At 56.5% G+C, this 21,162-nt stretch overlaps 2 protein-coding genes across 2 annotated transcripts in view; one reads left to right on the forward strand and one right to left on the reverse strand.

The window, feature by feature from the left end:
• Nucleotides 1–8,160, reverse strand: part of JAKMIP3 (Janus kinase and microtubule interacting protein 3) — a 64,821-nt gene extending 56,661 nt beyond the window's left edge. The window contains 1 exon segment of the mRNA XM_066190690.1: nucleotides 7,933–8,160. The gene's annotated coding sequence lies outside the window, so the exon portion shown is untranslated.
• A 4,760-nt stretch (nucleotides 8,161–12,920) lies between these two features.
• BNIP3 (BCL2 interacting protein 3) lies at nucleotides 12,921–20,728 on the forward strand. Its single transcript, XM_066190691.1, has 6 exons — nucleotides 12,921–13,017; nucleotides 15,488–15,677; nucleotides 16,236–16,320; nucleotides 18,492–18,598; nucleotides 18,678–18,827; nucleotides 19,809–20,728. Exons 1-6 carry the CDS (start codon nucleotides 12,981–12,983, stop codon nucleotides 19,858–19,860), a joined length of 621 nt encoding a protein of 206 aa, XP_066046788.1. The 5' UTR covers nucleotides 12,921–12,980; the 3' UTR covers nucleotides 19,861–20,728.
• The last annotated feature ends 434 nt before the right edge of the window (nucleotides 20,729–21,162 follow it).

The raw sequence follows: 21,162 nt of genomic DNA on the forward strand, positions 1-21,162 counted from the left end.
CTCGACAAGACCCTAAGGGCAAAATCCCCCCCGGTACCCCAGGGAACGATGCCTGTGGGCTACTTCCGCACTTGTTCACACACCCAGGAGCAGGTCCTGGCCCACAACGTTAAATATCCATAAATACTGGTTCAAAGTTCCCTCCTCAGGTAAAGAGTTCCATGCTGAGCCCTCACTGTGCTGGGCCCAGAACACCAAGGCTCACCTGAGCCAGGAGCACCTGCAGGTACCTGTGTCACACCTGACAGCAGGGCCATGCTCACAGGACCCCGTGTGTCCCCAACAGCAGCAATCAGGGAATTGGTCAGGCTGGAAAAGCTCTGAGGCCATCCAGTCCAACCACCCCAGCACTGCCCAGGCCACCACTGCCCATGTCCCCAAGTGCCACATCCCCAGGGCTGGGGAACCCCTCCAGGGATGGGGACTCAGCCCTGCCCTGGGCAGCTGGGCCAGGCTGGGAGCCCTTTTGGGGAAGGAATCTTCCCAAAAACCACCCCGAGCCTGCCCTGGCCCAGCCTGAGGCCGTTCCCTCTCCTCCTGTCCCTGTTCCCTGGGAGCAGAGCCCAACCCCCCCGGCTGTCCCCTCCTGGCAGGGACTTGTGCAGAGCCACAGGGTCCCCCCTGAGCCTCCTTTTCTCCAGGCTCAGCCCCTTGCCCAGCTCCCTCAGCCCCTCCTGGGGCTCCAGCCCCTTCCCAGGAGATGAGAGCCCAGCGGTGATGCTGAGCAGGTGCTCACTGCCTGGCGAGGGGCAAAGCCCAGCACTGGGGGCACTGCAGTCACAGGTGAGGGAGCACACAGAGGTGCCTGGTGCACGTTTACGTACCCTGAGATAACCACGTGTCCCCGAGGAGCTGGCCCTGTCCCTGCCCTGGGACTGCAGTGACAGCCAGGGCCCCGAGCCGAGCACGGGCAGGGTGAGGACACAACCTTCAGGTGATGCTGAACAGACCCCAGGGCACCACAGGGCCCTCCCCTCCCACCCAGAGCTGCTGCTCTGCAAACAGAGAATTCTCAGAAGTGCTGAAGAGCTGAGGCACGCGGAGGAAATGGGAAGCTGAGCTGCTCTGGCCAGGGCCAGGAGCAATTCCACCATTCCCAGGGCTGGGATCAGCAGGAACGGAATCGCCCGTGCCACTGAGTGCTGCCACACAACAGCACCTTCAAACTCCATGCCAAGGATGCAGCTGTTGCTCTAACAAGCCCCTGGATCTTTGCTGCCTGCCTTTCACTCCGGATTTGGGGATGCACGAGTACATCCCTGCCTGTGCCGACGTTCCTTCCCCAGAGCTACGTCTGCTCCCGGCTCACCAACACTCCCCGAGAGCCCCGTGCTGAGTGACACGGGGACAGAGGCAGAAAAGGAAACATCCCTGCCTCTGTAATACTCTTCAGCCTCCACTTCGGTTGTTGACTGGCTTATTTTTAAATGACAGCAACGCTATTCTTAGCAGAGCGTTTATTTCTCTTTAGTTTCACATGTTTATGCAGAGTTAGCCGACAACTTGCTCCCCTCACGGAACTGTGACTGCTCTCACAGTAAAACATCCAAACCCCAGCCCAGCTCTTGGAAGGAAGAAGAACGGCATAATGGCAAGGAATTCACAGGGAAAGGAGGAGAACAAAGCTTTACACTAAGACTTTCCCCCCAGACTTACACAAGTCCTTCATTGAGCTTTGTGCCGCAGAGCTCGCCCCAGGTGTTCCAAGGGGTTTGTTCAGGTTCCTGCTCCCCTGAGGGTTGGGATGTGTCACCTCTGTCAGTACCAGACTGAGTCTGAGCCTCTCCTGCCATCGAGGCCAGGCTTGGACAGGGCTTGGAGCCACCTGGGACAGTGGAAGGTGTCCCTGCCCACGGCAGGGGGTGGAATCAGAGGAGCTTTAAGGGCCCTTCCCACCCAAACCAGTCTGGGATCCTGCTGGGCACTGGGCACTGCTGAGGAAACTCATTTCACACACTCCCATTTCTTATTTTCCCTTTGAGCAAACAAAATAATGACAAAACCCACCAACCTCTCTCCCCCAAACACCAAAAAAACAGCTTTGAGGGCAAAAGACCCCCAAATGTATGTTTATGTATCTGTCAGCTCCTGCTCTTGATGCTGACTCTGACACCAGCCCCTGTGCCCCTGCTGTTCCTGTCTCAGCATCCACACCCACCTCTTGTTTCCTGCAGGACAGCCCTAGGAAGGCTTTAAGCATTCCTGTCTTTTCCATTCCTCTTCCTATCCATGACATCCTGCACTGCTTGTTTCTCCACTATGTTTTTTTGGGTTTTTTTCACTCATTTTGTGGATGTAAAACCTTATCAGGCCAGAATCGTGTCAGTCCTAGGACACGCACGCTGACATTTCAGTAAGAGGGGAATTTAAAAACCAAAAGAATTCCGGACCAAAGGAAGCAAAAACTTCCTTTTGTTCAGGAAGTGTTGTCTGGCAGAGCTCCCTCAGCCTGGGAGCAGGTCAGCCTGCTGGGTGGCTGACAGGTGACAAGGGGCACCTGCCAAGCAACAGCTCCTTGAACTCCTGCCACGCCTGAGCGTGTCCTACGGGGGTAAAACCTAATGAGATTCCCTTCCAGTGCGACTCTGCAAACCAGCAAAGTCCAGAGCTTTGGCAGGGCTGGTTTTGTCCCTACAAACTGGGATTGGCAATAGGTGGAATTGGAATTCCTGCAAGTGCAAATTCAGGGATGTGGAGCTGGAATTCCTGCACGTGCAAATTGAGGAAGCAGGGGTGTATTCAGGAAAGGAGAGGAAACTAAACCCAAAAGCCACCCTTTGTCCCAAAGGCTTGTTGTGATTTGTCTCCGACTCTGCTGCTAAATCAGGGAATTGCGGAATCGTCCTGGCTGGAAAAGACCCCTGAGATCACCGGGTTCAGATGTCAGCCCAGGCCACACGAACCATGTCCTCAAGTGCCACATCCACACGCTTTTTGAACAGCCCTGTGGCAGGGCTGGACAGGCCTTCCCATGAAATACCTTTCCCAGTACCCACCCTGAGCCTCATCTGGCCCTTCCCTCTCCCCCTGTCGATGTTCCCTGGAGCAGAGCCCGACCTGCAGCTCCCCCCTGAGCCCCTTTCCCCAGAGGTGAGGGGGCAGAGGCAGGGCAGGTGGCTGAGCTGGGGCTGGGGCTGCCAGGAGCCCTCCCAGCTCCCCCAGCAGCAGCTGCAGGGGCCTCACACCCCACACCGGGGAAAGAGCAGGCACAGGGCAAGGGTGGAAGTGCCAAACCGTGTGAGGAGTCCTCCCAGGGCAGCACAGACATTAAAGGGTTCCCCCCTGGTGACAAGGCTGCCCCAGCCCCGGGGCCAGCCCTGCGGGCTCCTGCAGGTGCTCCCAGCAGCTCTGGGAAGCATCAGAGCTGCCTTACAAACCCCAGATCCATCCTGCCTCCTTCCAGGGCTGCCTTACAAACCCCAAATCCATCCTGCCTCCTTCCAGGGCTGCCTTACAAACCCCAGATCCATCCTGCCGCCTTCCAGGGCTGCCTTACAAACCCCAGATCCATCCTGCCGCCTTCCAGGGCTGCCTTACAAACCCCAGATCCATCCTGCCTCCTTCCAGGGCTGCCTTACAAACCCCAAATCCATCCTGCCGCCTTCCAGGGCTGCCTTACAAACCCCAGATCCATCCTGCATCCTTCCAGGGCTGCCTTACAAACCCCAGATCCATCCTGCCTCCTTCCAGGGCTGCCTTACAAACCCCAAATCCATCCTGCCTCCTTCCAGGGCTGCCTTACAAACCCCAGATCCATCCTGCCGCCTTCCAGGGCTGCCTTACAAACCCCAGATCCATCCTGCCTCCTTCCAGGGCTGCCTTACAAACCCCAGATCCATCCTGCCTCCTTCCAGGGCTGCCTTACAAACCCCAAATCCATCCTGCCGCCTTCCAGGGCAGTCTTACAAACCCCAGATCCATCCTGCCGCCTTCCAGGGCTGCCTTACAAACCCCAGATCCATCCTGCCTCCTTCCAGGGCTGCCTTACAAACCCCAGATCCATCCTGCCTCCTTCCAGGGCTGCCTTACAAACCCCAGATCCATCCTGCCTCCTTCCAGGGCTGCCTTACAAACCCCAAATCCATCCTGCCGCCTTCCAGGGCTGCCTTACAAACCCCAGATCCATCCTGCCTCCTTCCAGGGCTGCCTTACAAACCCCAAATCCATCCTGCCTCCTTCCAGGGCTGCCTTACAAACCCCAGATCCATCCTGCCTCCTTCCAGGGCTGCCTTACAAACCCCAAATCCATCCTGCCTCCTTCCAGGGCTGCCTTACAAACCCCAGATCCATCCTGCCGCCTTCCAGGGCTGCCTTACAAACCCCAGATCCATCCTGCCTCCTTCTGTGACTGCTGGGAACATGGAGAGCCCAGGCAGGGAAAAGTTGGGATCTACCAGTACAGCAAGTTTTTAATTAGTCATTAGTAGCCACAGCAGAAATCCCAAAAGCATTTGGATCGGAGAGAAAAGGCTTTTAACCGCTGCAGGCATTATCTGGGGTAGAAAGGACAAATCTTGACCACGGAGTGTTGGCCAGTTTTTTTTTTATACTACACGTCAAGCCAATAAATTTTCCTTCAAGACCATCCCACTGCACCATAACCAGGCGTCACAAACCCAGCACAAGGGTACCCTGAGCCCAGCGCTCGGAGGGGACAACCAGCACAACAGAGATCATCTCAGTGACACTGAGAAAAGCACAGCAGCCCTGAGAGCAAACAAATCATCACTGTGGCCACTGACTGCTGCCCTGACCTGACAAATGCTTGTGACAAACTCGTTGAACACAGTCTGGTCAAAGCTCGTGCCTTTGTGCCTCATGCTGGGTGAAACCTGGATGGTTCCAGGAGTGGGATGAGCTCTGAGGACCCTCCCAGACCATCCCAGGCTGCCACGATCCCATCCCAGGGAGAGTGGGGTGGAAGGCCAGCCCTGGGCAGTGATGCCTCCAGGCTGGGGGAGCGGAGCTGGAACCACCAACAGGGAAAACAGAGGCAGCAGCGTGAGGTGAGGGGATGGAAAAGACACTTTCTGCAGCCTAAAGTGCCCCTTTTAAAGAGTCCCTGATGGCACATGACCTTGTCAAGGTCGAATGACCACAGCACCAGTGCAATAGCTCCAGCCCCAGGATCCCTGCTGGATTTAAGGCAAGCCAAGGCTCCACACCCTGCTGCTGGCCCGTGCGTTTGAGGAAAGCCATTTATCCTCCAGACATCCTGTCAAGCCTTTCCCAGCAATCTCTCCTCAGGCACTGCCTCTGCTCCACAGATGAAATCCATTGAACCCTCATCTCGGTTCTGCACCAGCAGTGAATAACAAATCCCTGATCACGTGTGCCTGGAGAGAACTGCGGGGCTGCACGGGAACGAGGAGATTTTCAAAAATCTGCCACGATGTCATTCCCCATTAGAGTCATTTCTGCAGGATTCTCTTCAGCTCCTGAGACCTCTGGGGGTTTATCTGGGCACGGTGCGTTTGGCTGTGACTGCAAAGGGAACTCAGGAAGGAGCTTTCCAGGTTAAATGAGTGCTAGAAATGGATGAGCATTCCGCCACTCCAGCAGCCAGCCCTCGATGCTCTGGGAGGAGGAAGCTCTCTTCTCCTTTGCATGCACGTTCATGCACCTGGCCCACTGGGGGCAGACAAAGACGAGTGATTTCGTTTGGATTTCTGGTGTGTTGGCTAATATTAATCTGCTTTTGCCATAAAATGTATTCATACAAATGCTGTTACGTGTCTTCAAATTGTTCAGTGCTGTTGGAGTCTCGCTCCCAGAGTGGTTGGATGGGGTCAAATCCTACATCTCAGTCAACTGGGATGTGTAAAATTTTCAGGACTTGCTTTTTAAATTATTTTTCCATTTAAGCTGAGCCTCTGCTCCTGACCATACATGAGGAGCTGCAGCACAGAACGTGACAAGCTGAGAACACATGTTTTAAGGGAAAATGTTAAAGATCATTATTTAAAGGCCTTCACTTGTTAACATTCACTTGCTGATGCTGCTTTGAATTCAAGCCATCTGCAATAAAAAGTAATATTTTAGAGATGCATTTTAGGGGGGGAAAAAAAAAAGTGAAGCAAAGTTTTACTCTTGATGTAAACTGACAGCGCACTGGGAAACTTGGTGAAACTTCACCACGTGGGAGGTGTTGACAACTGAGCATACACCAAGGGAAGGATTTACAGGCACACAGTTCCACAAATATAGCCCAGACTGGTATTTGTCAAGACAACCCATGAGCCTTCAGCACATTCTTTGAAGACTTATTCAAGTGAGGTGTTATTTTCTCCAGCAGGGCCCTGGTGACAAACGCACTGTGCTCTGGTCAGGCCACCCTTGCGGCCTCCTACTCCTCCTTTAATCACCACTGCAGACGCTAAAATTCCCACCAGTGTGATATTTGCAGGTGAAGAGCAAGGGGTTGTGAGGCAGGAAGCTGCCAAGAGCCAACACCAACCGGGCAGAAATTCCCCTGCGAAGCAAAGTAACCCACCAGCGCCTGAGCCACTGTCAGGTTCTGAGCATCCATGGAGCACCCAGCCAGCCCTCAGACAGAGAGAGGAGCCCCAGTGCAGAGAGGTGGCGGGTTAAGGATGCTGCATGTCAGCTGAGAGCCCAGGCTGACAGCTGTGACTCTTTCTCGCCGGGAAATTATTATTTTGTACCGCACGCATTTCTCTGGCTGTACCACAACGTGTGAAATAACAGGCAAAGTCAACCCGGCTCCAATGTGTTTTCTAATTTCTCTCTCCATTTTTAGCAGTGTCAGTAGAGGCATCCCGTGAACTGAAAGGAAGAGGAATCCGGATGAGATAAATCACATTTAAAATGACTTGAGGGAGCAAGCAGCTGGGAAAGAGAAAGAACTTTCTTTTTTTTTAGGTGAAATAGCACAGAATAGAATGAAAAGCCCGGAGTGGTTTGGGCTGTGAGGGACCTTACAGCTCACCCCATTCCACCCCTACCATGGACAGGGACACCTGCCATAGGTCAGGGTGCTCCAAGCCCTGTCCAGCCCGGCCCTGGGCACTGCCAGGGATGATTTCCCCGTGGGGACAGGACTGCCGTGGGAAGCAGATCCGAGACACGCAGCGCACAGGGTTCAGCAAACAGGAAATGCCCCGATCAGTTCCTCGGTGAGCACTGACACAGATTATTTGTCACAGCAACTCGTCGGGGCGTGCATGGCCCCAAACACCGACATCAACAGCTGCAGAGGAGATCCAGCAGCAACCACTGACCCTGCATCACACACCACACAGGCTCCATAAAATCCCGAGGAATAAACAGGGCAGGAAGGGCCCCGGTGCCAGGCAGAGCCATCCCCTTCCTGGCAGCCGAGAGCAAAGCTCTGCAAATCACAGCCATGGCTGTACCCACCCCGAAGGCAGGGCACGGAAAGAACCTCGAACACAGGATGAAAACACGGCGGAAAATGGAGCCTTTAGGCAGCAACAAACCTGTCTGTCTGTCTATCCCACATTATGTCCATATTTATAGACACATTACTCAGGTGAGCACTGATTAATAAGCGCAGGCAGGCACTAATTAAGGAGCATGGGCAGGCGCTCATTAGCGAGCACAGGTAGGCACTAATCAAGGAGCACAGGTAGAAACCTCACTCCCTGAGGCCGCACACCGAGGGAGCCCCTGCCTGCGCTGCACTCCAGATAAAACCTGTCGGCTGCTCCAGCAGGCACATTTAGAGCGATTTTTACCATTCACACCGCAAAAGGCTAAAAAGAATAACCCATCCCCGCTGCATCTGCTTCTGTTTTCCCTCTCTGTCCTCTGAACAGTGGGATCAGACGAGGAGTGATGCATCGATTGGTCCAGGGAAGCGCTGAGAGGACAGAGAAGGAAAACAAAATAATAATAAAAAAAAATACTAAAACCCCCCCAAGCGCAGAGTAAAATGTGCTCACCACGTACCCCCGAGGCGGATGCGAGCAGTCGGAGGAGCTAAGGACAGGTTTCCCCGGCAGGCTGCGGGCTCCGGGCGCTCCGGGGCGGCGGGATGAGCTCAGCGCCGGCAGCCTCAGCCATTGCGGAGTCACTGCAGCTCCGGCAGCACGTCAGCGCCGTCCGGGGCTCCAGAGCCCTCCCTTCGCTGATGGGCACTGCTCCTGGGCTCCAGAGCCCTCCCTTCCCGATCCCAGCCCTGCTCCTGGGCTCCAGAGCCCTCCCTTCCCGATCCCAGCCCTGCTCCTGGGCTCCAGAGCCCTCCCTCCCTTCCCCAGCCCTGCCAGGACGCTCCCCTGGCGCTCCGGGTGCTGTCCCTGCCAGGATCAGCATTTCCATCCATTTCCAGCTTCCTGAGGAAGCCAAAGCTCCGCATCCAGCCCAGCTGGGACCCTCAGTAGCTGCTCCTTGAGCAGGGCTGCACTGCTGAAAGCGCAGGGGGGGGTTCAAGGATGTTTGGATTTAAAAACTGCTACCAGGCTTTGCACTTCCTCCAAGCAAAGGGGATGGGATCAAAATATAGAATGATGGAATCACAGGCTCTTCTGGCCTAGAAGGGACCTTAAATCCCACCCAGGGCCACCCCTGCCATGGCAGGGACACCTCCCACTGTCCCAGGCTGCTCCAGCCCCAATGTCCAACCTGGCCTTGGGCACTGCCAGGGATCCAGGGGCAGCCACAGATGCTCTGGGAATTCCAGCCCAGCCCTTCACAGGGAAGAATTCCTGCACAAGATCCCATCCAGCCCTGCCCTGTGGCAGTGGGAAGCCATTCCCTGTGTCCTGTCCCTCCATCCCTTGTCCCCAGTCCCTCTCCAGCTCTCCTGGAGCCCCTTCAGGCCCTGCCAGGGGCTCGGAGCTCTCCCTGGAGCTTCTCCTCTCCAGGTGAGCACCCCCAGGTGTCCCAGCCTGGCTCCAGGGCAGAGGGGCTCCTCTGGCCTCACTGCAGCAGGTCCGCGTTCTATGGGAATCCACTCCTGTGGCAGTGCAGGGCCGGGATCTCTCACAGGATCTCTCACAGGGATGGCATTCCTGGGTACCAGCATGCTCTGGAGTCCCGTGGCAGTGCTGGGAAGGTGGGGAAAGGCAGGAGTTGTTCCCAGGCCCTGTAAAGTTCAATTTGAGGACTAAAACACGTGGATATAAAGCGGGTCTGTAACCCCCAGTGTGCTGTGTCCCATACTCCTCATACCTGAGGAAATATCCATTGTCAATATTCACTGGCCCACTAAAAATTCCCCTTTCAGAAATCAATCACAAATGTGCATAAAACAAATGCGTTTGGGTACGAGATACTTTGAACAGCCCCACACCACAAAGTTCTCTACAAGCAAATAGGATATAGGGCACAGTTTGATTTTGCGTCTTCCTGACGTGAGAAACAGAAGACTGGGAAGAAGACTGGGAACTGTTCCCGGTGTATATCCCTGAACTGCTGACAGGAATGACAGAGTGATCGGAGTGCAGGGCTGGGAAGCACAAGCCCACCCCGGAGCACAGTTTCAGTTTCAGAAAGGAGGCTCTGGGTTTGTTATTTTTTTCCCCTTAAACAATAGCTAAATATCTGGAATTTTCCATTGAAAAATCTTCGTTTTCCTCTCATCCAAAGCTCACAACTGTGCACGACAAAAAACACGTGAGTGCTAACCAGGTTCCTCAGAAACTTGTTCCTATTTTTCTGGATCACCAATGCTGTGTTCCTGCCGCCTGTTCCCCGCTCGGCGGTTCAATTATCCTTTGCCAAAGGGACTTGTAGTGGCACTTGGAGACAACAGGACTGGCTGTGGCTCTGAGAGCTGTGACAACAACGGCTCCGGGATAAACAAAACCGCTTTCTATTTTTAGGGCTGAATTGCAACACTTTGTGGGAGTTTGTAAACAGAACGAGTCACGTCACAGGCAGTGTTGTAAGTGACCTGCAGCAAGAGCCTGGCAGTGGCTTGCATCACTCCAAGAATTGGGGTTTGTTTTTCAGCTGGCAAGTGCTCAGGGCAAGCATTCCTCTGGCAACTTCCATGGGCCGAGCTGTACAGAAACGGGAATGGACTTTAAAAACTCGGAGTTAGTAAGTAAAGAAGAACCGAAAGGATTTTCACGCTCTGCTTTTCTGATTCACAGTGGAAGTGGTCAGTTTCTTCCACGGTAAGAATGAAAAGCAAACCAGCAGCAGTCTGGGGTTGGTTTTAGCAGGGACCTCTTGCACTGTCCCATGTCAGCAGCCTGGGCAAGCAGCAGCTCGGGAAGGACACAAGAGCAGTTGGGTGGTTAATGATGAACCTTATTCCAAGCAAAGCTCAGCATAAAATACACCCATGGTTAATGACCAAACCCCTTGGTGGGATGGAGACAGGGAGTGCTCTGATTTCAGCGGGGTTTGAGCCTCTGAAAAGTCACAGAATCACCAAATCGTTTGGGTTGGAAAAGCCCTCCCAGCCCATGAAGTCCCAGCTGTGCCCTGTCCCCACCCTGTCCCCAGCCCAGAGCTCTGAGTGCCACCCCCAGGAATTCCTGGGACACCTCCAGGGATGGGCACTCCAAACCTCCCTGGGCACTGCCAAGGCCTGAGCACCCTTTCCATGGGGAAATTCCTGCTGCTGCCCACCCTGAGCCTGCCCTGGCCCATCCTGAGGCCGTTCCCTCTCCTCCTGTCCCTGTTCCCTGGGAGCAGAGCCCGACCCCCTGGCTGTTCCCTCCTGGCAGGGAGTTGTAAGCACATTTTCTCAAGTCAGTCCTGAAATTCCCACTCTCTCATCCTGTGCCGCTAGGAAGTGGGATGATTACTTTGATTCTTATTAGTAAGAAACCAAAGGAACATCAGTGAATATTATCCATTTCTAAACGAATGCAAGTTTATCACCAGTTTGGGATTACAAACAACTTCTGTGCAGTGCCTGAAATATCTGTCCCTCGCAGCTGGGCTGAGCCTGCATGTCAGCCACAGGCTGCAAACCAAACACAAAGTTGAAGCTGTCTGAGCACTGCCTGTGACTCTGTACCCAAGTCATTGCCTTTGTTAGTTTGTGGAGGAGATGGGTCCCTGTCTCCGGCTTAAATGGAATTAATCAATACATGACTGCTCTGTGACATGCAAGTAAATCAGATGAGAGCGATTCCCAGCTGTGCAGAGGATTGCAGTGCAACAAATCAATAAACTTTCAAAGGCTTCGTCCTACAACAGGAAAATTCACAATTTTTCCTAATCATAGCACTGTGAGCTTCTGTCAATAACCCAAAAGTTTTTGCCATCAAATTTTACGTGAAAATAAAGGCATTCACCCAATGACTGATGAAAGAGAGGCTGTGGCTGGATCCCTGGCAGTGCCCAAGGCCAGGCTGGACATTGGGGCTGGAGCAGCCTGGGACAGTGGAGGTGTCCCTGCCATGGCAGGGGTGGCACTGGATGGGCTTTGAGGTCCTTCACAACCCAAACCCCTCTGGGGTTCTGTGATTCCATGATCGCTGTGCCCCTCCTGAGCCAGGCAGCCCTTGCCGTGTGCTGACCCCGTTCCTCACACAGCCAGGTCATCACTGACCGGGCACAGGGGCACATTGCCGGCAGGGAGAACCGGCGGTGCCCCGGGAACCCCGCCGGTGTCCGTGCCCGGCTCCTCACACAGCTGACCGGGCACAGGGGCACATTGCCGGCAGGGAGAACCGGCGGTGCCCCGGGAACCCCGCCGGTGTCGGTGCCCGGCTCCTCACACAGCTGACCGGGGACAGGAGCACATTCCCGGCAGGGAGAACCGGCGGTGCCCCGGGAACCCCGCCGGTGTCGGTGCCCGGCTCCTCACACAGCTGACCGGGGACAGGAGCACATCGCCGGCAGGAAGAACCGGCGGTGCCCCGGGAACCCCGCCGGTGTCGGTGCCCGGCTGGGCGCGGCCGGCGGGCGGCAGAGAGCAGCAGAGCACCGCGCCATCAGCACGGAGCGCACAGACACGGGGAGCCCGCTCCTCGCACAGTTATCCAATAAAACTGCTCTGTTCTGCCGTGGACAATCCTTGCCCGAGTTCCTTATTCGAACAGAATTGGTTCCGTTCCTCCTCTTTATCCATCCCGACGGAGCGCAATGCCCACATCCATCGCATCCCGACCGTGTCCTTCTGGGAAGGTCGTGAGGCAGTATTCCTCACTAGTGCAATAACTCACCATTCACCGATGTGCTTCACTGGGGCTTTGGGACTCGGCTGCGGAAAGGCACAAGTGAAAACAACTCCAGACAAGACAAAAAAAAAAAAGCCTGCATGCTTTAACTGAGTTCATACTTTGGCCAAATAAAATCAGCTTTTGCGCATTTGTCTTTACAGAGTCCCAGCAGTAAATCAGTATCTGCTTTCAAATGACAACACAAGTTAAGTGGCTCCCGCTGCCGAGAGCCCTGATGGCACCGCGCCAGTTAAAGACCAAAAGGAGAAGATTTATCCTTTATTATTTATTTATTATTTGTTATTACTGATTAACTTTCTTGGGGCTGTTGTGCGCAGGGCTAGGAGTCGGACTCGATGATGCTTGTGGGTCCCTTCCAACTCAGCCGCTCTGTGGTTCTCACCACTTTCCAGGCCAGGTGCGGGGTATTCGCTGTCGGGCCCGGCTCGGCAGCCAGGCTGTGTTTTTCCAAGCGGAGCTGAATCCTGTGAAATCCCCGACGTGCGGGACTCCGAAGCGCCGTGCGGACCGGCGGGCCGTGCGGAGCGCTCAGCGGGCACAGAGCGGGAGGGCGAGGGATGTCCCGCGGGATGTGCAGCGGGAACCGACCCCGTTATCCCGTTTTCCCCCATTTTTTTCCCGTTTTTCCCCGTCCTTCCCAGTACCCCCGCCCGGCCCCGCTCCCCCCCGGCCATCATGGCGGCCTGAGGGGCGCTGAGGGAGCGCGCCCCCCCCCCCGCCCCAGCCCCGCCCCGCCCCTCCCGACGGGCCAATGGGCGCGCGGGGCGGCGCTGACGTCACGGGGCGGGCGGCGGCGCCGCGGGCGGGCGGGCGGCGCCGGGCGGTCAGTGCGTGCCCCGCCGCCCGCCGGCCATGTCGCGACAGAGCCCTCAGGAGGAGAACCTGCAGGGTAAGGCCGCGGGGAGCGGGCGCTGCGGCCCGGGGCGGCTCTCGCCTCTGCCCGGCCGCGGGGACCTGCCGGGGTGCGAGATGCCGTGGTGTGCGCGCCGCAGTGCGCCTCCAGCCCCCCTTGTCCCCCCGGGGAAGAGGCCGGGTGGATGTGCCTGTGGGCACGGCTCGGGGGTGTCGCGGGGATCAGCCCCAAATTCGCCGGGAAAGGGGAAGATCCCAGTGCAGGCGCAAACAGGGCGGTTGACGCGGTGGTTGTAGCGATTTAAGGGGACATTCTCATCGCTCTGTGGAATTCTCCTCCTTAATCTCAAGCGTTGGAAGGTGTATCTTAAGCAAACGAAGCTTTCCGGTGCTGATCCGGTAGTTTGCAGTGCTGGCCTGTGCTGGCACGTGTGTCCTGGGCTGGGATATCGTGACAGACCCCTCTGTCCCGACTCCATCCCCGGGACTCCTCTGGCCGGGCCGCATCGCCTCTCGTGGGCTTTGGGCTGTTTGTATTTCCAGCTTCATAAAAACACAGCTGCTTTTATCTCTAAACGATGATGTCACAGCCTGTTCCATGTGCTCCAGCACAGCCTTGCTCTGAGGAGTGCCCGAAAGGAGAAAGGAAAAAAAAAAGGAAAATTGTAAACCACATCTGCTGTCCTCTTGCTGCTGCGATCCCAGTCCTCTCCCTGCTTTATCCTGCGTTCCCAGGGCTGGACCCAGCAGGATTTCAGCAGATAAAGCCTTCATTTGAGCTCTGGGTTTTGGTCGTTCTTTGGTAACAGCTTGAGCTTCCATAAATTTCGGGGGAAAGGGTGAGGAAGGTTTGTCTGGCTCTGAACACCCTCCCTGACACATGCCCGGCACTGTCACGGGGAGGGCACGATTCCCAAACAAACCCAAACAGCAACAAACCAGCTGGGAAGGCCCGGGGCTTTTGAGGAAAAGCGTCTCTCCCAAACTCGGTGGCCTGGAACGTTTTCATCCGGCCGGTTTTGTGGTGGTCTGTGTGTTTAGAAGGGAGACACTCGTGTTGTTCGTGCACGCCAGGCAGTTTGGCTTTGCGCTGTTCCCGTTTGTTTTTGGAGCCCTCAGTCTCCTCCCAGCCAGGATATCTGGGATTTCTTTGCTGCTCTGTCGTTCCTGCTTCGCGCTGATCCCCGGCCCTGGCTTCGCCCCGCCTGCATTCCTGTGAGCTGGGGAGGGCTGGCAGGGCCCCTGCAGCTCCAGCTGTTCCTCTGGTCCCTGAGCTGTGTCTCTGTCTTTCCCTGCTCATTCCTCAGCCATCCCTCCCCAAAATCCAGGGAATTCCCCCTGTCCTCACTGCTCTGTTCCCTCTGCACTGCTGTGGCCGGGAATCCCACGTCTGTCCCACCCTGGGATTCCTCTGGCATTGGTGTAATTCAGGTGTTTTCTGTTCCCTGAGCTCATTTCTGGGGGGCTGGAGGGGCAGGACGCGTGGAATGGCTTCCCAGTGCCGGAGGGCAGGGCTGGATGGGAGATCGGGCAGGAACTGTTCCCCGGCAGGGTGGGGATGGAATTCCCAGAGCAGCTGTGGCTGCCCCTGGATCCCTGGCAGTGCCCAAGGCCGGGTTGGGACAGCGGGAGGTGTCCCTGCCATGGCAGGGGTGGCACCGGGTGGCATCTGGGATCCTTTCCAGCCCAAAGCATTCCAGGATTCCGTGGGGGAGGGAGCAGCTCCGGCCCCGCAGTGAGCTGTCCCTGCCCAGGGGGGAGTTGTTATTCCCTCCCTTAGGAAAACAAAGCCCATGTGACCGTGTTAAATATACCGCGAGGAGCAAACCCATGACAGCCATTGCCACACAGCCGCTGTTGCTTAACAGCAACACCTACAAATGGGACCGAAAAAAGCTGCACAGAACAGTCCCCGGGCCCTGGAGCCCAAAATAATTGCAGTGAATGAATAACTGAACTTTGGCAGCAAAACTCCTTGAGATTGTTTTGACTGCCACCTGTGCCGAACAATAAATAAAAATCGAGTATGTCCCAAAGTAAAAGGTCTGTGTGTGCAGAGAGAAACACAGTGTACTGAGCAGCCCCGTGAGCCTTCCCAGCCCCGTGAGCCTTCCCAGCTCAGCTGCCTGCACTTTGCATTCCATACTGTTTGTGAGCTGGGAGGCAGGGCTGGCTCTGTGTCCCCGCAGTGTCACTGGGGCAGGGCTGGCTCTGTGTCCCCGCAGTGTCACCCCGTGTCCCCGCAGTGTCACTGGGGCAGGGCTGGCTCTGTGTCCCCGCAGTGTCACTGGGGCAGGGCTGGCTCTGTGTCCCCGCAGTGTCACCCCGTGTCCCCGCAGTGTCACCCCGTGTCCCCGCAGTGTCACTGGGGCAGGGCTGGCTCTGTGTCCCCGCAGTGTCACTGTGTCCCCGCAGTGTCACAGGGGCAGGAGCCCGGGGTCGTTGCTCTCCCATGGCTGTAGCAGACCCTGAGGCCCCGGGGCTGAGCTGTGCCCTGTGGCCAGCAGGGTCCTGGGTGGAGCTGCACTTCAGCAGCAATGGCAGCGGCAGCGGCAGCGGCAGTGGCAGCTCGGGGTCTGCGGGGAGCCAGGAGCAGGTGCCAGCCTCCATCCACAACGGGGACATGGAGAAGATCCTGCTGGATGCCCAGCACGAGTCGGGCAGGAGCAGCTCCAGGGAGAGCTCCCACTGTGACAGGTGAGCAGGGGCTGTGGCAGGGTCACCACGGGGTCCTGGGGACGTTGGGGTGTCCCAGGGGCAGAGACAGATGCTGCCTGGCTGTATTTACATCCGTGTGCTGTTTATATGGGCACACATTTACAGAGGGGGGTGTGCCCTGTGTGTGCTGGGTGTTTCCGTGTGTGCAGGTGTGTGCAGGTGAGCTCAGAAACCTGAGCAGGTCTCCAGCGGTGTCACAACACAGCTCAGCCCTGGGCAGTGCTCAGGAGAGCCGTTAATGCACTGGCTGGACTCTGATGGGCTGGGAGGACTCCAACCTAAACTGGGCTTGGGAAAACCCAAACTCCAGCTCCACAGCAGGGCCTGGAACTGCCTGGCCTGGCCTGTGGGGATCCAAGCCCCAGTCCCAGTCCTGGTTTGGTGCCTATGGTTTCTGTGGAGGTGCCACAGCAGGAGTTGGGGACAGAGCTGTGACTGGTGTGGCCGTGGTGGCCGTGCTGTGGCCCCAGTGCCCCAGCCAGCCCCCAGGGTGTCACAGACACTTCTCCTCCTTCCCTGTGCTCTGTGTCCCTGCAGCCCTCCTCGCTCCCAGACCCCCCAGGACAGCCACAGGGCCCTGGAGATAGAGAGCCACAGCAGTGGGGAGAAGAACAGCTTCCAGGTAAGGTGCTCACCTCCCTGTGCCCCGGGGCTGGCAGGGGCAGCTGCTGGAGCACAGACTTGCACAGCTCACAGTGACCCTGGCACGTCCAGGCTGGTTTGTTCTGACACCTGGGGATGTCTGTGACTTTTTGAGAAGGATTTCCCCTCTCCCTTTGGCTGCTGACATTTCCTGCATCCCCCACCAATGCTGAAATGCACCTCCACCAATTCAGTAGGAATTTTAGAAGTTATTTTGACAGCAGCAAGAATTTCTAGAGCCACTTAAATATGGCAGCCAAGAAGACACAGTTTCCAAGCCCTGCCATAGCTTTGATTCCAGGTGTTTTAACAATTAATACCAAACCTGAATGCATGCTGCTTTGGAAAACTCCCTGTTCTTTCTGATTTCACTTTCTAGGTTTGTTTACCTTGCAGGGAAAATGAACAAACGCATTTGCAACAAGAGTGGGGGAAAGGTTGCACATTGACCATATTTAATCAATACGGGGCTCATTGCAGGGTGACAGGCTGGAATCTGAAGTCTTCAGTGTAATAAATTAGCTTTCAATATGAAAAAAATAGCTTACTAAACATTTTGAGGAAGGAAGTATTTCAAGGAAGTGAATTTTTCTGCATCATTTCTACAGCTCCTGCCAGACTCCAGGGACTCAGCTTTAGGTTAGCAAAATGTGGTACTGCAAGTTAATTATTACTGGAAATTATTATTTTTATATTGTCAGAAACACCCTTCAGCTCTTTAAGGATCATTATTTAGACTTTGAGAACAAATAACCCCGAGTTAGAAAGCCGTCAGGATGCCTGGACAGTTTTATTTCCATCAGGATGCCTGGACAGTTTTATTTCCATCCTGTGTGTGTGTGTGCATGGAGAGCAGTTGGAATTCTGGGAGCAGGATCTATTTTTATCCCCAGGCCTGGGCTGTGTGGAATGGAGCTGAGCTGTGCCAGGAGCTGTGCCTGACTCAGCATTTGTGCTCTCCCTGCTCCAGGGCTGGGGCTGGGGGCTGCTTCTGCCAGCTCACACCTGCCAGGGTCACCTGCCTGCCACCAGGACCCAGGGACTGCTGCTGTTCCCTGCCAGGACCTGCACAGGGACTGCCAGTGACATCCCCAGGGATCCCTGTGCCCAGTGCCCATCAGGGCTGGGATAGAGCAGGGATCCCTGTGCCCATCAGGGCTGGGATAGAGCAGGGATCCCTGTGCCCATCAGGGCTGGGATAGAGCAGGGATCCCTGTGCCCATCAGGGCTGGGATAGAGCAGGGATCCCTGTGCCCATCAGGGCTGGGATAGAGCAGGGATCCCTGTGCCCATCAGGGCTGGGATAGAGCAGGGATCCCTGTGCCCATCCGGGCTGGGATAGAGCAGGGATCCCTGTGCCCATCAGGGCTGGGATAGAGCAGGGGTCCCTGTGCCCATCAGGGCTGGGATAGGGCAGGGATCCCTGTGCCCATCAGGGCTGGGATAGAGCAGGGATCCCTGTGCCCATCAGGGCTGGGATAGGGCAGGGATCCCTGTGCCCAGTGCCCATCAGGGCTGGGATAGAGCAGGGATCCCTGTGCCCATCAGGGCTGGGATAGAGCAGGGATCCCTGTGCCCATCAGGGCTGGGATAGGGCAGGGATCCCTGTGCCCAGTGCCCATCAGGGCTGGGATAGAGCAGGGATCCCTGTGCCCATCAGGGCTGGGATAGAGCAGGGATCCCTGTGCCCATCAGGGCTGGGATAGGGCAGGGATCCCTGTGCCCAGTGCCCATCAGGGCTGGGATAGAGCAGGGATCCCTGTGCCCATCAGGGCTGGGATAGAGCAGGGATCCCTGTGCCCAGTGCCCATCAGGGCTGGGATCTGGGGATGTTTTGGGTCTGTGCATGAGGATTAAATGCTGGGCTCTGGGATTTCACTGCCAGGGCAGCCTTGTCTCAGACACATATGGGCTCTGGGACATGGGACATGGGCTGTGGGACATGGGACACGGGATTTGGTCTTTGCCATTGTCAGCCCACTCTGAGGATGGATCCCCCCGCTCCCCACATTGATATGGGATGTGAATCCTTCCCAGAAGGGGCATGGGGAGGGGTGGGGAGGAGTCGGGGCTAGCGGGGCGTGTTCCTGCTGCAGGGCAGGAGCTCTCCCAGCCCCGCAGGCTCAGGCTGAGCTGTGGCTCCCGTTGCAGTCTGAGGAGGATATCCTGGAGAGGAGGAGGGAGGTGGAGCGGCTGCTGAGGAAGAACGCGGATTGGATCTGGGACTGGTCCAGCCGGCCCGAGAACATCCCCCCCAAGTGAGTGCTGGCCCTGCTGGGACGGCTCCTGCCGCCGCTCCAGCTCAGCACAGCCCTCACCCGCCTTCCCCACATCCAGGGAGTTCCTCTTCAAACACCCCCGGCGCACAGCCACGCTCAGCATGAGGAACACCAGCGTCATGAAGAAAGGGGGGATATTCTCTGCAGAGTTCCTGAAGGTTTTCCTCCCGTCCCTGCTGCTCTCTCACCTGCTGGCCATTGGACTGGGGTAAGCTTTCATTGGGAAAAAAAAGAGTAGATTTTTTTTTTACCTGCTTTCATTGTGGCCTGATTCTGATTCCCAATTCTCTCTTTGTCCAAGAGAAGAGTAACTTTTCTCTTTGAAGGGGGGAGATGGTGCTTCCTGCCTGTGGAATTGCTGGGTGCTTGAAGTTTTCTGATTTTCTCCCTGGTTGGGAATTTCTCAGAACAATTGAGGGGCAGGGAAATGAGGAATTCTCTGTATTGGAATTGTAGTCTCACAACACTTGGCTCCACTGGAGATGAGACTGTTAATCTCACAACTAGGAGATCAGAGAAAAAAAAAAAAAAACAAACTAACATTGAATAGATTTTAAAATTCCACAGACAGATTTAAAATTATTTAGTATTATTCTCAATTACTCAATATATTTTTAAATTCCCTCCTGGGAGGGATGGGGGCCGTGTGACTGTCTGAGGCCATTAAACCATGGAAATTTCCTTCCCACATCAGCCTGGGGACAGTGCTGGGCCTGGGGCTGGGGAGGGGTCCTGGAGCAGGGGACACTCTCTGGGGCTGGGGATAGGGAGGGATCCCAGAGGGAAGGACACTCTCCGGGGCTGGGGAGGGGTCCCGGAGGGAAGGACACTCACTGGGGCCGGGCTGGGGAGGGGTCCCGGAGGGAAGGACACTCTCCGGGGCTGGGTTGGGGTCCCGGAGGGAAGGACACTCTCCGGGGCTGGGGAGGGGTCCCGGAGGGAAGGACACTCTCCGGGGCTGGGGAGGGGTCCCGGAGGGAAGGACACTCTCCGGGGCTGGGGAGGGGTCCCGGAGGGAAGGACACTCTCCGGGACTGGGGAGGGGTCCCGGAGGAAAGGACACTCTCCGGGGCCGGCCCCGGGGCAGTTCCCTTCCCGCCGGTTCCCGAGGGAGTTGCAGAGGCTGTGGCCCGGCCGGGGAGCGTTCCCTGCGCGGACACACGGGCTGGGAGCTGTCCCTGACCCGCAGGATTTACATCGGGAGGCGCCTGACCACCACGGCCTCCAGCAGCACCTTCTAGAGGCCCGGGATGGTGGAGGCGGAGCGGAGCACACTCAGCCGGAGAGCAGGAGGTGCAGAGGAGGGGAGCGGGTCGTGGCGCCGTGGTGTGTGTGTCCTGTCCGTGTCCTGTTCTAGTTTAGTCTAAAGATGGGAAGGGAGACGCTGGAGCTCCCGTGTCACATCGAGCCTTCTGGATCAATCCCCGCTGGATCAAGCCCTCGAGCACGTGGCAGATGCCGTGATGTCCCTTAGTGCTTTGTAGTGAAGTACCTGAGCGTTAGAGCAGCTCCGTGTTTAGCTCAGTGCCAGCTTTCAGCAGCCCTTGTGCCGGGCCGTGCCCGTCCCGCCGCTCCCGTGCCTGTGCAGGGAATGTCCCTGCTCCTGCAGCCCCCGCGGGCAGGGAGCAGCCCAGACTAGAGTGGCCTGACAGAGCGATCCGGGAACTCCAGGGGCTCTCACCGCCCCGGGGCGCGGTGTCCTGTGGTCCTTGTTGCTTAGTTCACTTCGAGGGGAGGCGGAAGGTGTTGAGACACAGCGGGAGGAGGTGAGCACGTGGGTAAAACTCCATCGGTTTGTCTAGTTGAGAGGTAGAATTTGGATTTAGTGCCTACTAAAAGCTGCTTTCGCCAGGACATTTATTTAACCCCCAGCAGTTCCTGCAAGCTCTCTGCTGTACCTACTGCAAGCCATCGCTTCACAGGCTTTACCTGTCCCACAGAAACCTGCACCCGACCCCAGCCCTGGGCAGATGCACCGCAGGGTGGCTTCTCCTTGGTTTTTACTGATGCAATGCCTTTCCCTTCAGTGATTTTACCCTATTTAATGAGGAAATGAATGTTTGCCAAAAGACCATGTTTTATATATTTAAATTAAAAGGTTCCTGGTGACCTCAGAGTTTCCTCGTTGCTTTTTCTCCAGTAGTGGCTGACGGGCTGAGGCTCTTGGCCTCCACCTGCCCCTTTCCCTCCGGTCACTTGCTGACACGGAATGGAGAAGTTTCCATGGAAACAGCATCGAACAACCCTGGGCAGGCCCTGGGTGCCCTGCACACACACACACACACACACAGAGGGGTGTGTGATGCTCCCGAGGAGCTGGAAACCACGGAATTGTTGGGGCTGGAAAAGCCCTGTCAGGCCATGGAGTCCAGCCATCCCCAGCACTGCCCAGGCCACGCTGCCCTTGTCCCCAGCTGCCACATCCATGGGGTTGGGAGATCCTCCAGGGATGCCCTGGGCACCTGGGCCAGGGCTGGGAGCCCTTTCCAGGAAGGAATTTCTCCTCATCTCCAATCCACACCTCTCCCCTGAGGCTGGAGCCA

The sequence above is a fragment of the Chamaea fasciata genome, unplaced genomic scaffold (genome assembly GCF_029207755.1).
Source record: "Chamaea fasciata isolate MVZ Bird 193981 ecotype frontalis unplaced genomic scaffold, bChaFas1.0.hap1 SCAF_9, whole genome shotgun sequence".
NCBI classification, from domain to species: domain Eukaryota; kingdom Metazoa; phylum Chordata; class Aves; order Passeriformes; family Sylviidae; genus Chamaea; species Chamaea fasciata.